The sequence below is a fragment of the Manis javanica genome, chromosome 5 (assembly GCF_040802235.1).
Source record: "Manis javanica isolate MJ-LG chromosome 5, MJ_LKY, whole genome shotgun sequence".
Taxonomy (NCBI): Eukaryota; Metazoa; Chordata; class Mammalia; order Pholidota; family Manidae; genus Manis; species Manis javanica.
Window position 1 is genome coordinate 85,067,402 of NC_133160.1, and position 11,037 is coordinate 85,078,438.

Sequence of the window (11,037 nt, forward strand, 5' to 3'; positions counted from 1 at the left end):
AGGTTGCAAACATTTCATCCTACAGCTTTAGGTTCAAATCATTTGTGCTTGCTTAGAAACAACTACATAGCTTTTTTTTTTCATATTTTTCAATTTTAAAACATACATTACTTTGAAAATTGGGAAAAAATTTAACTGAGAAAAGGACTTTCAAATAAGTCTCCTGTAAACATGCCTCAAAATATAGGTTTGATACGTGGTGTGGTGTTTCAGTTTCTCAACAATCAGTCTCTGAAAACTGGGACATTTGAAGTGCTCCGAGGGCTTCCAAGAGGCAAGGGGGGCCTAAGTGGAGAATGTATTTTTGTTTTTTTATGTGAACCTGCTTAAGTAACCTTCTGAACATACAACTTGGTAGAGAAATGTAGAAACAGAAGTCCTTTCTGTATAAGTTGATGGAGCAGTAGCCCTTAGGGCTATTTTTGTGTGTAAGGAGCCTGCTTTTCAGTTTCCTAAGAACATGGTGATGCAATAGCAGCAGTTTAGCATCTCTGACCACTCAGGCCTTGTGGCTGCTCATCACCGGGGCTGGAATGAGGACGCTGTGCTCCTTGACTTCTTTGTGCCGAACAGTTCGTTGCCTCACACTGTTCTGGAAATAGTTCTCCTCCTTGATCTTCTCAGGCAGGAACTGTGAAGAGTCACTCTTAAAATATTTGTTTCAGAATTGGGCAGGAGATGTGTTTTAGCATCTAGCACAGCCCTTAGTTGTTTTATTTGACCTTCCCCTCATCCTAGTTTAGCAGATGAAAAACGAAGTGGCCAGACTGATGGTTTCATCTACACCTTAAATCAGTGGCAGTATAACAAGTTACAATCGTCTCTGAGCCCCCAAAATCGCTCTTAAGGGCTCTCCTCATCAATACAGTGTCTCAATTCCAAATCCAGTGTCATGCCAATGAAAATCTATGAATGGTGTCCACTCTCTCTTTGCCACTATCAACAATCAGAGTTTATCAGGTTCCCAGTTAAGTAGGTCACTGTGCAGGGTCTGGGCTCAGAACCCTGTTACAGTGGTACAGGTCCCTCAAGGACGGCATACTGTGGGTTATTTTCCATCATGATTCGCGGTGGTAACTTTTCACAGGCATTACAGGATCTAACCCACTTTGCCTTTGGTGCTTTGCTCCACTTCCCGACAGGCCTACCCCTGCAGCAGCGATAAGGAATGTGAGATGGGGAGGTACTGCCACAGTCCCCACCAGGGAGCGTCGGCCTGCATGGCGTGTCGCAGGAAAAAGAAGCGCTGCCACAGAGATGGCATGTGTTGTCCTGGCACCCGCTGCAGTAACGGTAAAGATCTAGCTCAGTGTTGCTGGGCTCATTCTTTTCATGTAGGAGGCCTGTCTAGAAGGTAGGCTAAATTCTCCTTGTCAGCCCTTGAAAACGTAAGGAGGCTTTGAACACTGACAGGGATTGGATCATGGTTCAGATTCATGTAGGATTACCCGGATTATGTCCCAAATCAGTATTTCTGGGATCTGGTCACCTTCCCTATTTTATAACCCATGGCGATCTAGGAGTTCCATGTTGATATGTCAGATGGAAATAGCTAGATGTTCTTCCATCAAACACAGAAGTGTGTACATGTGAAAGGACCGAAGAAACAACCTGCTGTGATTTAGCAACCCAGCTGTGAGACCCTCTTGCAGAGTCATACCCGTTTCTTGCCTTGATTCTCATGTTCATGGTGTTTTTTAAAAGTCCTCCCCATGGCACAGTCAGATGGTGATGGAGTGACTGGTGCCCCCAAAAGGAGACACAGGAGTCTATTCCCAGCCTTTCCATAAGCCTAGCTTCCCCCAATCTTCATGAATTTATAGGCAGACAGTCTAGCATTATAATGAAATAAAGAATCTGGACAACACATAGTGAAACCATTAAATAATCTCAGAAGGTAGTCAGAAACATACACTTTGTCATACAAAACAACATAAGTAGACTCACATTATCTTTATAGTTCTTTCTGACCTCTGGGCATAGTCCTCCTGGGAGTTCCTTGGACAGGAGGTGAAGAAAAGACCTCATACATTAGAGATGTTTATGGTTTTGTAACCAAGATTGCACTGTTGGCTGAACAAAGGAAGCTAGATCCTGAAGATGGATGGCTGGTCAGACAATTTTAAAGTACTAATAACTAATATTAATTTAATGCTTTACTATGTCACTTTTCTAAGCACTTCACATGTATTCACAGTAACAGTGAAATGAATTCTGTTTTTATTACTTTTTTTGCCCAAGGTCACTTGATCTTGAGAGAGATAAGATTCTAATCAAGGAAGCCTGGCTCAGGTCCAAACTAGCCAATACTCCATCTCAGGAAATATGTAAATAAATGAATGGATGAACGAATAGATGGGTGATGATGATAGATAAATAGATATATAGATATAGATAGATAGATAGATAGATAGATAGATAGATAGATAGATAGATAGATAAGTAAATAGGTGATAGATGGCTTTGTACCTCCCATCAGAATACATGGATAAGGAACACACTTTACAGAACTGGATGTCTAACTGCTTACCAACCATCTCCAGGCATCTGCATCCCAGTCACTGAAAGCATCTTAACCCCTCACATCCCAGCTCTGGATGGCACTCGGCACCAAGATCGAAACCACGGTCATTATTCAAACCATGACTTGGGATGGCAGAACCTGGGAAGGCCACACACGAAGATGTCACATATAAAAGGTAGGGGAGCTGCAGGTCTGGGTTTACCTTTGCTTGTTCTGTAAAGAAGTAGAATCATCCTTTTGATTTTAGAAAAAAATATAAGGAAGTTATTTTAATGGCAGCATTTTAACTGAATTTATTCATTCTTAATTATGTGGATGCTAGACATTTCCTAAAGACAACAAATTGTTAGAAAATATATATTATGTGAATTGCAGCCCTCTGGTCAACACACCATCTTCTGAACAGTCCTGCAGTTTTTACATGGAATTTAGAAGAAATCTCCTTACAAGTATGTCTGTCACATATCAAACAGTAAAGCAGTCTGAAAAATAAATAAATAAATGGGAATACATTTGCCATATAATTAATTAAATCACTAAGCTTTGAGTCTTTTTCTCACCTTTCTATGTTCAGAGATTTTATTTCACTAAACTAGATATGTTACTATTCATAAGCCAATTTACCGAATGTAATAGTGGATTATGTATGGCCCTTCAATCCCTTTCGAAGCCTAATCACTAACAGTAAAACTTCAAAGTATGAAATTGTTGGACCTAATTATGAACAATACAATTTGGAAAGCATGAAACCCCTCCAGTTTTAAAGGGGACTTTTCACAAGTGCATTCTGAGGAGTGCGGCTCTTTCAAGATGTTCTGTGAATTAAAGTACCCTGTGTTCAAGAGCTGTGTAATAATGCCTCTCTTTCCACTTTTGGAACTTTATAATAAACATTGGTACCTTGAAGGCTCTGAGAAGTTCAGCAACGAGGAAAATCAGTCGACTCTTTTAAACACTGTATTCCCAGTCTAGACCACAAAACCATTTTCCCACATTTCCATGTTCTCCAGAGCTAGGATCCTGTAGAATATCTGACCTACTAGTCTGACCTAGAATATGAATGGTCACAGGGCTAGTGCTAAAGCGATTGACAATTCCTCTTCAGTTATCCTTTGTCTACACTCCTGAACGCCTAAGTCTCTGACTGTATCTCCTTTTCCATTCCACCAAATTTACATGCATTTGTTATTACATGAGTATCCCTCTTTATTCCAACACTTATGTCACAGTATGGTTTCAAACTTACTAATTATTTTTATATAATTATGTGTGTAATTTTTTATGGCAACTAGAAGGAACTGAGTAGTGCATGTGTCCATATCACACAGTGGGCTGGTTATGTCTGGGGTGATAGCTAACCCTCCAGACCAGGCTTGGCACACTAAGGCCTCTGGCCTTGACCTGTCCTTCTCCCTGTTTATATAAATACTGTTTGATTGAGTCACAGGCTATCCCAGTCATATGTATTATCTGTAGTGGCTTTGGCAATACAACAGCAGAATTGAGGAGTTGTGACACCGATCAGATGGCCTGAACAACTGAAATATTTATAATCTGGCATGTTACAGAGAAATTTGCTGACCCTTTCTTTATACAGGTTACACATCAACCCAATTATGATGTGTGGATGCTCTTTGTTGACTTAATCTTTTTTTTCTAAATTAAATATCCAGATGTGCTTGTTTTCTGTGACGGGTTCCTGCCTGACCCTGGGGCTGTCTGCCCTCTCTCTGCTCCACTCTGTGTCAGCCCCTTACAGACCGAGTTTCCCAGACTCCTGTCAGGTGGCTTTGGCCACGTGGCTTTGGCTGTGGTGGGAGATGGAGAGGCAGAGAAAGAAAACAGCAGGCCTATTCTCCAGGCTTCTGGTAGTGTTCTGGCAAAGCTGGATCTCCCTAGGGCTTCAGCTCCTGCCAGGCGAGCCTGGTGGGATTCTGGGCCCAACCAGAGATTCCCATCCCTAGACTCTGACATCAGTGCTCCTCTGGGTCCACCAACCTAAATGCGGTACAAGCTTCCTGCGGTGTTGCTTTACCGTCCTGTGGTGCTTCTTAGTCCTGCAACTACCTGTGGGTCCAGTTCTCTGCATTAAATATCCTCTGTTCTGAATACCCAGAGTTTCTGTTTTCCCAGCTAGACTCTAGCTGGTATATGGTCTTAGGAGTCCCTGAGAATTACAGACTTCTCCCTCATTCAGAGTTTGTTTACACTTTCTAAGAAGATATTGAGCTAATTAATTTGAAAGTATTTATCTTTACTTATTTTTCATTCATCTATTAAGAAACATAACAGAGAAATACCTAAAAGCAGATGATACCAAAATAAAGAGAAGATGAAGCACAGTTCCAGCCATTTGTTAAGCTTCATGTTCAGACAGCAAATAATGGACATAGGTCCTAATGAACTTATAAGATTAGATGGGGAGACAATTGATATGAATCCAAGACTTTTCATTACAAATGCTAATGTCATGGAAGATAGTATAAACAAAAATATTTTATGTGCTTCTGATTGTAAAGGAGTTTTTTTCTAGAGTGTTATGGTATTAACTTCTGGCCAACATCTCTGCAGGGCATGAAGGAGACCCCTGCCTCCGATCATCAGACTGCATTGAAGGGTTTTGTTGTGCTCGTCACTTCTGGACCAAAATCTGCAAGCCAGTGCTCCATCAGGGGGAAGTCTGCACCAAACAGCGCAGGAAGGGCTCTCATGGGCTGGAAATATTCCAGCGGTGTGACTGCGCAAAGGGCCTGTCTTGTAAAGTATGGAAAGATGCCACCTATTCTTCCAAAGCCAGACTCCACGTGTGTCAGAAAATATGATTGCCTCTGCAGAAAAGATCACCAACAGACTGTGAATCTGTGTATTTAATGCATTATAGCATGGTGGAAAATGGGGTTTGGGTCTCAGCAGAATGGCTAAAATAAGGAATGTGATAAGAATATAGGTCACAGAAAGAGAAAAAGAAAAAGAGAACTGGGAGGATTAGAAAGGATGACAAATGTAGTACAATCAGTGTGTTTCCATTTTGCAACTTGTTTATGTAAATAATGTACACACTTGTGAAAATGCTGTTACCAAAAAAAAAAGCACACAGTGACAATTATTGATGAATACCATGTCACATTCCTAGGGTTTAGGTGCTGCCAGAGGCTCAGTTTCTTTCTGATTGGTGATTGCCTATAAAAATTTCTAATCATAGTTATAGTCTAACAACATACTCCCCATATACCTTGGTGTACAACAGGCTCCAAAACATGAAAAGAGTTGTTAAATAGGAAATGAAATCATGGAGTAATAGTCAATTTGCAACATAGAAGCACCTTTTAATTTGAAACACTACTTGTACTGCTCAACTGAAGGCCTTTTTAGACAAAAAAAAAAAATTTTTTAAAGCAGTGCATATATTACACATAATTTCAAAATAATTGCCAGTCTTTTATCAAGGCCTTTACAAAAACCATACTTGTTTTCCTCAAACTACTTATTAAATATTTCAAAAATTTAATTTCACTTATAATTAGTAAGAACCAGTATAATAAGGAAAACAGTCTATTCAGATTCTAAAAGAATGAAATTGCAACTGTCCTGATTGTATGTGATTCCTGACCTGAATATATTTTATTTTCTAAGGTATACCCTTTAATTGCAAATATCACAGGGCAGAATTTTCATAAACTGCAAAAAATTTTAAGACGTCCAAATTATGTGGGAAACAATGCTAATGGGTCATTGTTTTTGAAGGCTTTGGCATTCCCTATATTTGATATAATTAGACTGATAAATACTTTTATTCTTTACATGCTCTGCAGAATACTAGGGTAAGCTGATGATAGAGACTTGAGCTATATCTGTCCTGCACTGAAGCACAGCAAGACAATGGAGAAAACCGTCAAGTACCCAGGTTTTGGTAACACACAGATCATATATCTGAAGCACAAACTGGCCTCTCATATTTGAAGCTGGAGGCTGCACAACCTAAATGGAAGTTGTCCATGGCCTTTGCTATCACAGTATTTACTATGCACTTGAGTTCAGTGTGAGGTCACTACTTGGCCTCAAAATATTTATTTTCTATTTTTGAGGTCCTAAAATAATCTTTATATGAGGAGGTCTCATGAAGTGGACTTCCACGGCAGGTAGGAATGTAAGGTTCCATTGCCCATGCACCATCTGATTTTTCTATACCAACCTCTCTCTGCAACAGATGTTTTTCTTGCCAAAGATACAGTTTCTGTTTTCTGCAGCCATTGAGGTTAAACAATATAAATGGAATAACTTGTAAAATCTACATATTGTTAATCTATAGAAACAACAGATTCTAAATTCTTTTAAAACTATTTTATTACTTGTTTTTACTTTACTCAGTTCTAAATATAATGTCTAGAGTGTAAAGCAAAAGAAGTCATCTTATAGTTGTTACTTTTGACATTTTCATTTATAGGCTGCATGTCACTCCTTAATTTTCTTTTACTTAAATCCCATCTGCAGGATCAAATTCAAGTTCTCCCAGTAGAAATTGAATTTGAGCCTGCATGTTTATGAAGAATTTCAGGTTCCCACACACTTTTACCAGGATAATTAAGATTTACATTTTTCCCACATGTCTGCTAAAACAAAAATTACAAGCTAATCTAGCCAAGAACCAAAGTCTACACAAACAGGTTTCTGAAGAGAAGCTTGGCAACATGAAAATGGGACATTTCAGTCAAACATTTCCTATATAGCAATTACATTTACAATCTGGTTTCTGCGTTATTTCTCTTATGTACATCCCTTCAAAAATTATTATTTGAAGTAATTTATTTACAGGAAATGTTAATGAGATGTATTTTCTTATAGAGATATTTCTTACAGAAAGCTTTGTAGCAGAATATATTTGCAGCTATTGACTTGGTAATTTAGGGAAAATGTGTAATAAGATAAAATATATTAAATTTTTTCTTCTCCAAAAGTAGCATTCAAATTTCCTTGTGTTTTGCTTATGGGAAAACTTTCATAGAATCATAGATTCTGAGTTCGACTGAATCAGACTGGTCTGACTTTGCTGTCTGAGTCAATATCCTTGGATGACATCACTAAAATGATCCTGGGCAGTGTACTATTACTGAATGCAGTTGATTTCATGTCAGGACCACTATAATTGTTAGAAAGTTATATTTTCATGAAGCTAAAGTATTCCGCTTGGGCTTTCCACCCATTTATTTTTCCTTTGCCTTCTGGGACACCCTGTGGAGGGGCTCTCCCCAAACTTCTTCAAAATCCTTGAAGCCACCTACCATATTTCCTATTATCTTCTCTCCAGGGTAAAATTTTCAAAACTGGAGATGGCAACATGCTTAGATATGTTCATTCCCCTGCAGTGCTAAAAGGCTACAAAATATCTTTATTCCTATATGAATACAGAGGGAGTTACCTGGCCCTGCAAGAACTTAGATCCACTTCCTGGGAAGGTGTTTCCTCTGCTTCCTGAACACAGAGAAGTCAGGAGTGTTTAACAAACAGTGTTCATCAATTATGAGACCAGGAGTGTTTGTAAGAGCCCATGTTGTATTAGAGATGTCAATAGGCTAGAAATGTGGAAAATCAACATTCTGTGACATAGTGGAATGGAATAAGTATAGCTACGGCAACTTAGTGAAGCTAAAACAGAACCAAAGCCAGAGGTCAGAGCTGAAGGGGCCCTGCCGCCAGAGGATAGAGCTGAAGATACCTCAAGCACTGCTAACATAATTCCCATGTTATTCTACTTAGTCACTGAAGTGTACTCTTACATAGTTATTCATTTCCTCAAATTGAGAACAGTTATATGTCCTAACTACAGTGTATGTTTAGACAATCATATGGGTGGTATTTTTCTTTTTCACTGAGTTCAGTGGGATGCTCTGAGAAATGACAAATTGTCCTAACTTTCTTTTCAGCTAGGAAACAAAATGCCTTACTTTAGTTTTAGGATTTGAGGGTGTGGGACAGTTAATTACACCTTTCTCTACCCACATATTCTGGTCATAAGAAAAAGTTTAAGAAGAAAGACAGATGACAATTTACCCTATGGTTGATAAAGGTATTAGCAGACAATGTGATGTTCATCTGTGAGTAAGAGGCCAGAAAGAGACAGATTCTAAACCCCTTCTTGGGCAAAACCAGACAACATCTGTTCTACCTATGGGAGCCATCCTGTAAAATTCACAAAGTAGATGGGTAAAAAGAGAATGAAACGCTTTTTTTCTGGCAGTTAGTGCTGCCAGAAAGAATAAGGGTGGGGAAGGGACAGAACCATGAATTTCTCATTCAAGAATCTCATCTGAAATTCTCCAAAACTGGATAATTCACACAACATGAAAGGAATGAATGGGGTGAAGATGGAGTGAGACAAAGATTATAATATGCTCCACATTAAACTAACGTTGAGAATTAGAAAAGAAGCCCGTATCATTCCCCAGATCTTCATATTTTTAACCCATTGCACATCACTACTCGTTTATGGTGAAGATATGGGTTTTAGCCAAAGCCTAAGCAACTGTCTGTCTAGTAGAGCATTAACTGATGAGGTCATTCCCTTAATGCCAATTCCTCTTTTATGGATCCTCTTAGGACAAGGGTGGACAATTTAGATTTTAGTACCAGAAGATTGCCAAATGGATGAAAATAGTTCATTAATTCAATTGACTCCAAGAATACACTATAATCAGAATTGGAAAATAACTCCTTTTTCTTTTTATCCTCCCAAATTACATCCATCATATTATCTAACACAGTCTAGTAGAGGTCCTGCAGTCAGATTAACTGACACATTGGGTACCCGATAATAAAATATACAAAAACACTTAAATCATAAAGTTCCAATGATACAGAGATGGCCCACTTTTGAATATAAACCCTCTTCCATTAAAAAATCCCTAGGAGTTTCATTATTTTTCTTTTTTATCACTGAGTAACATTCCATTGTATACGTGTACAAAGTCAAAATACAAAATTTAAATCCTCTTGCATTTTAAAGTAAAAAAAATGTTCAGTTCCAAAGAAATTAAAGTCTATACTTGTTATAGTCTTCTTCAGAATAAGGAGAAATCAAAATTCAAAATTTTCAAATTAAAGGAAAAAGTTTGCCACCCTTATTCCATATTCTGCTCTGTCTCAAGCCAGAGGGGTTCTTGATGCCTGGGTGAAGTGGGACTCTACCAGCAGCTGTAGTCTGGACATTGTCTCCTTAGAATGAGAGATTTCATTTCTAATAAAGTTCAGTGAATTTTTAGGACACACAAGATTAAGTCAAAGATGTTACCACATTTAGAAAATAGCCTTATATATGTGGTAGTAGGTACAGTGGGTAAAAGCAGAAAACCAAACCAGTAGAGTTTATCCTTCATTGTATTTATACTCCAGTCGTTTTTTAGCTCAATAGCTAGGAGGCAGAAAATAACTAAATAACTATTATATAAATACTACAGGAGACAGGGATGAGCCCTATGAAGAAAACTGGAGCAGGGTAAAGGAATAGAGGGAGATGAATAGTGCTACTTTAGATTCTGTAGTCAGGAAAGGTCTCCTGGAGCAGGCAAGTATCAGTAGAAACCTGAGTGAAGTGAGGGTTTGACAATGGAAAGATGTGAAGAAACAGTGGTACAGGAAGCAGAGTCTGGGCTAACATGTGGCAATGGGAAGAAGGTGAGGGGGAGACAAGGGTGGGACGGGTGAGGGGAGAGAGATAGGAGATGAGGTCAGAGAAGGAGTTGGATCAGATGTGTAGAACCTTCTTGAGCATCATGAGTATTTTTATTTTGAAAGAAATATGGAGCTGGTGAGAGCTTTTGAGTAGCATGAGCTGACATGCTTTCAAAGGGTCAGCCAGACTGCTGTGTAGAAGAGACTAGAGCATCCAGGCAAGAACTGCTGGTGGCTCAGATCAGCGAGGAAAGGCAGAGGCCATGAGATATCACTGGACTTAGGGTATGCTAGAGGTAGAACTAACTGGATCTGCTGTTGTTAGACTTGATGAAGACTATGAAAGAAAGAGTGGATTCCCTCTAGCCTAGCATGAGGATTAAGGACATAGAGAAACTGTTGATAAGAAAAGAATGGTTAAAAAAACCCCTCCTTCCTATGCAGTGCCCTTGCATTGAATATATAAAGAATGAATTGCCCTTAGTAGAATACTTACTTTTCTTTAATAAATTTCTCTTTGTAAATTCTCATCAGCTATCTTGAGGGCTTGAGAAAAAATTATATGAAGGAGGGATTGCATCAACGAAAAGAGAGAACCTGTTGTAATGTCCCAGGAGGTACAGTTACAGACAAATGAAAGAATGTGGGGTGGCAGGAAGAGGTAGAAAAGAGAATAAACAGGGGCCAGTGCACAGTCTGAGTAGAGAAAGACTCAAGTAAGAGTGTAAGAAGGATGCATCAAGTGGAATGCTAGCAATCCTAAAAGGTGCTAATAAGAAGCTTCAATATAATACAGATGTCAAAGGGTGTCAAAGAAAACTCACGGGAAGAAAATAGTTTGACTCACA

The 11,037-nt window shown here is 38.9% G+C and overlaps 1 protein-coding gene across 1 annotated transcript in view; it reads left to right on the forward strand.

Moving 5' to 3' along the window:
- The window catches only part of DKK2 (dickkopf WNT signaling pathway inhibitor 2), a 100,158-nt gene extending 92,677 nt beyond the window's left edge, over positions 1 to 7,481 (forward strand). Inside the window, exons 2-4 of the mRNA XM_017660804.3 lie at positions 1,143 to 1,293; positions 2,544 to 2,699; positions 5,096 to 7,481. Coding sequence (XP_017516293.1) covers positions 1,143 to 1,293; positions 2,544 to 2,699; positions 5,096 to 5,346 — 558 coding nt within the window. The 3' untranslated portion in view covers positions 5,347 to 7,481. The remainder of the gene's footprint in view (positions 1 to 1,142; positions 1,294 to 2,543; positions 2,700 to 5,095) is intronic.
- The last annotated feature ends 3,556 nt before the right edge of the window (positions 7,482 to 11,037 follow it).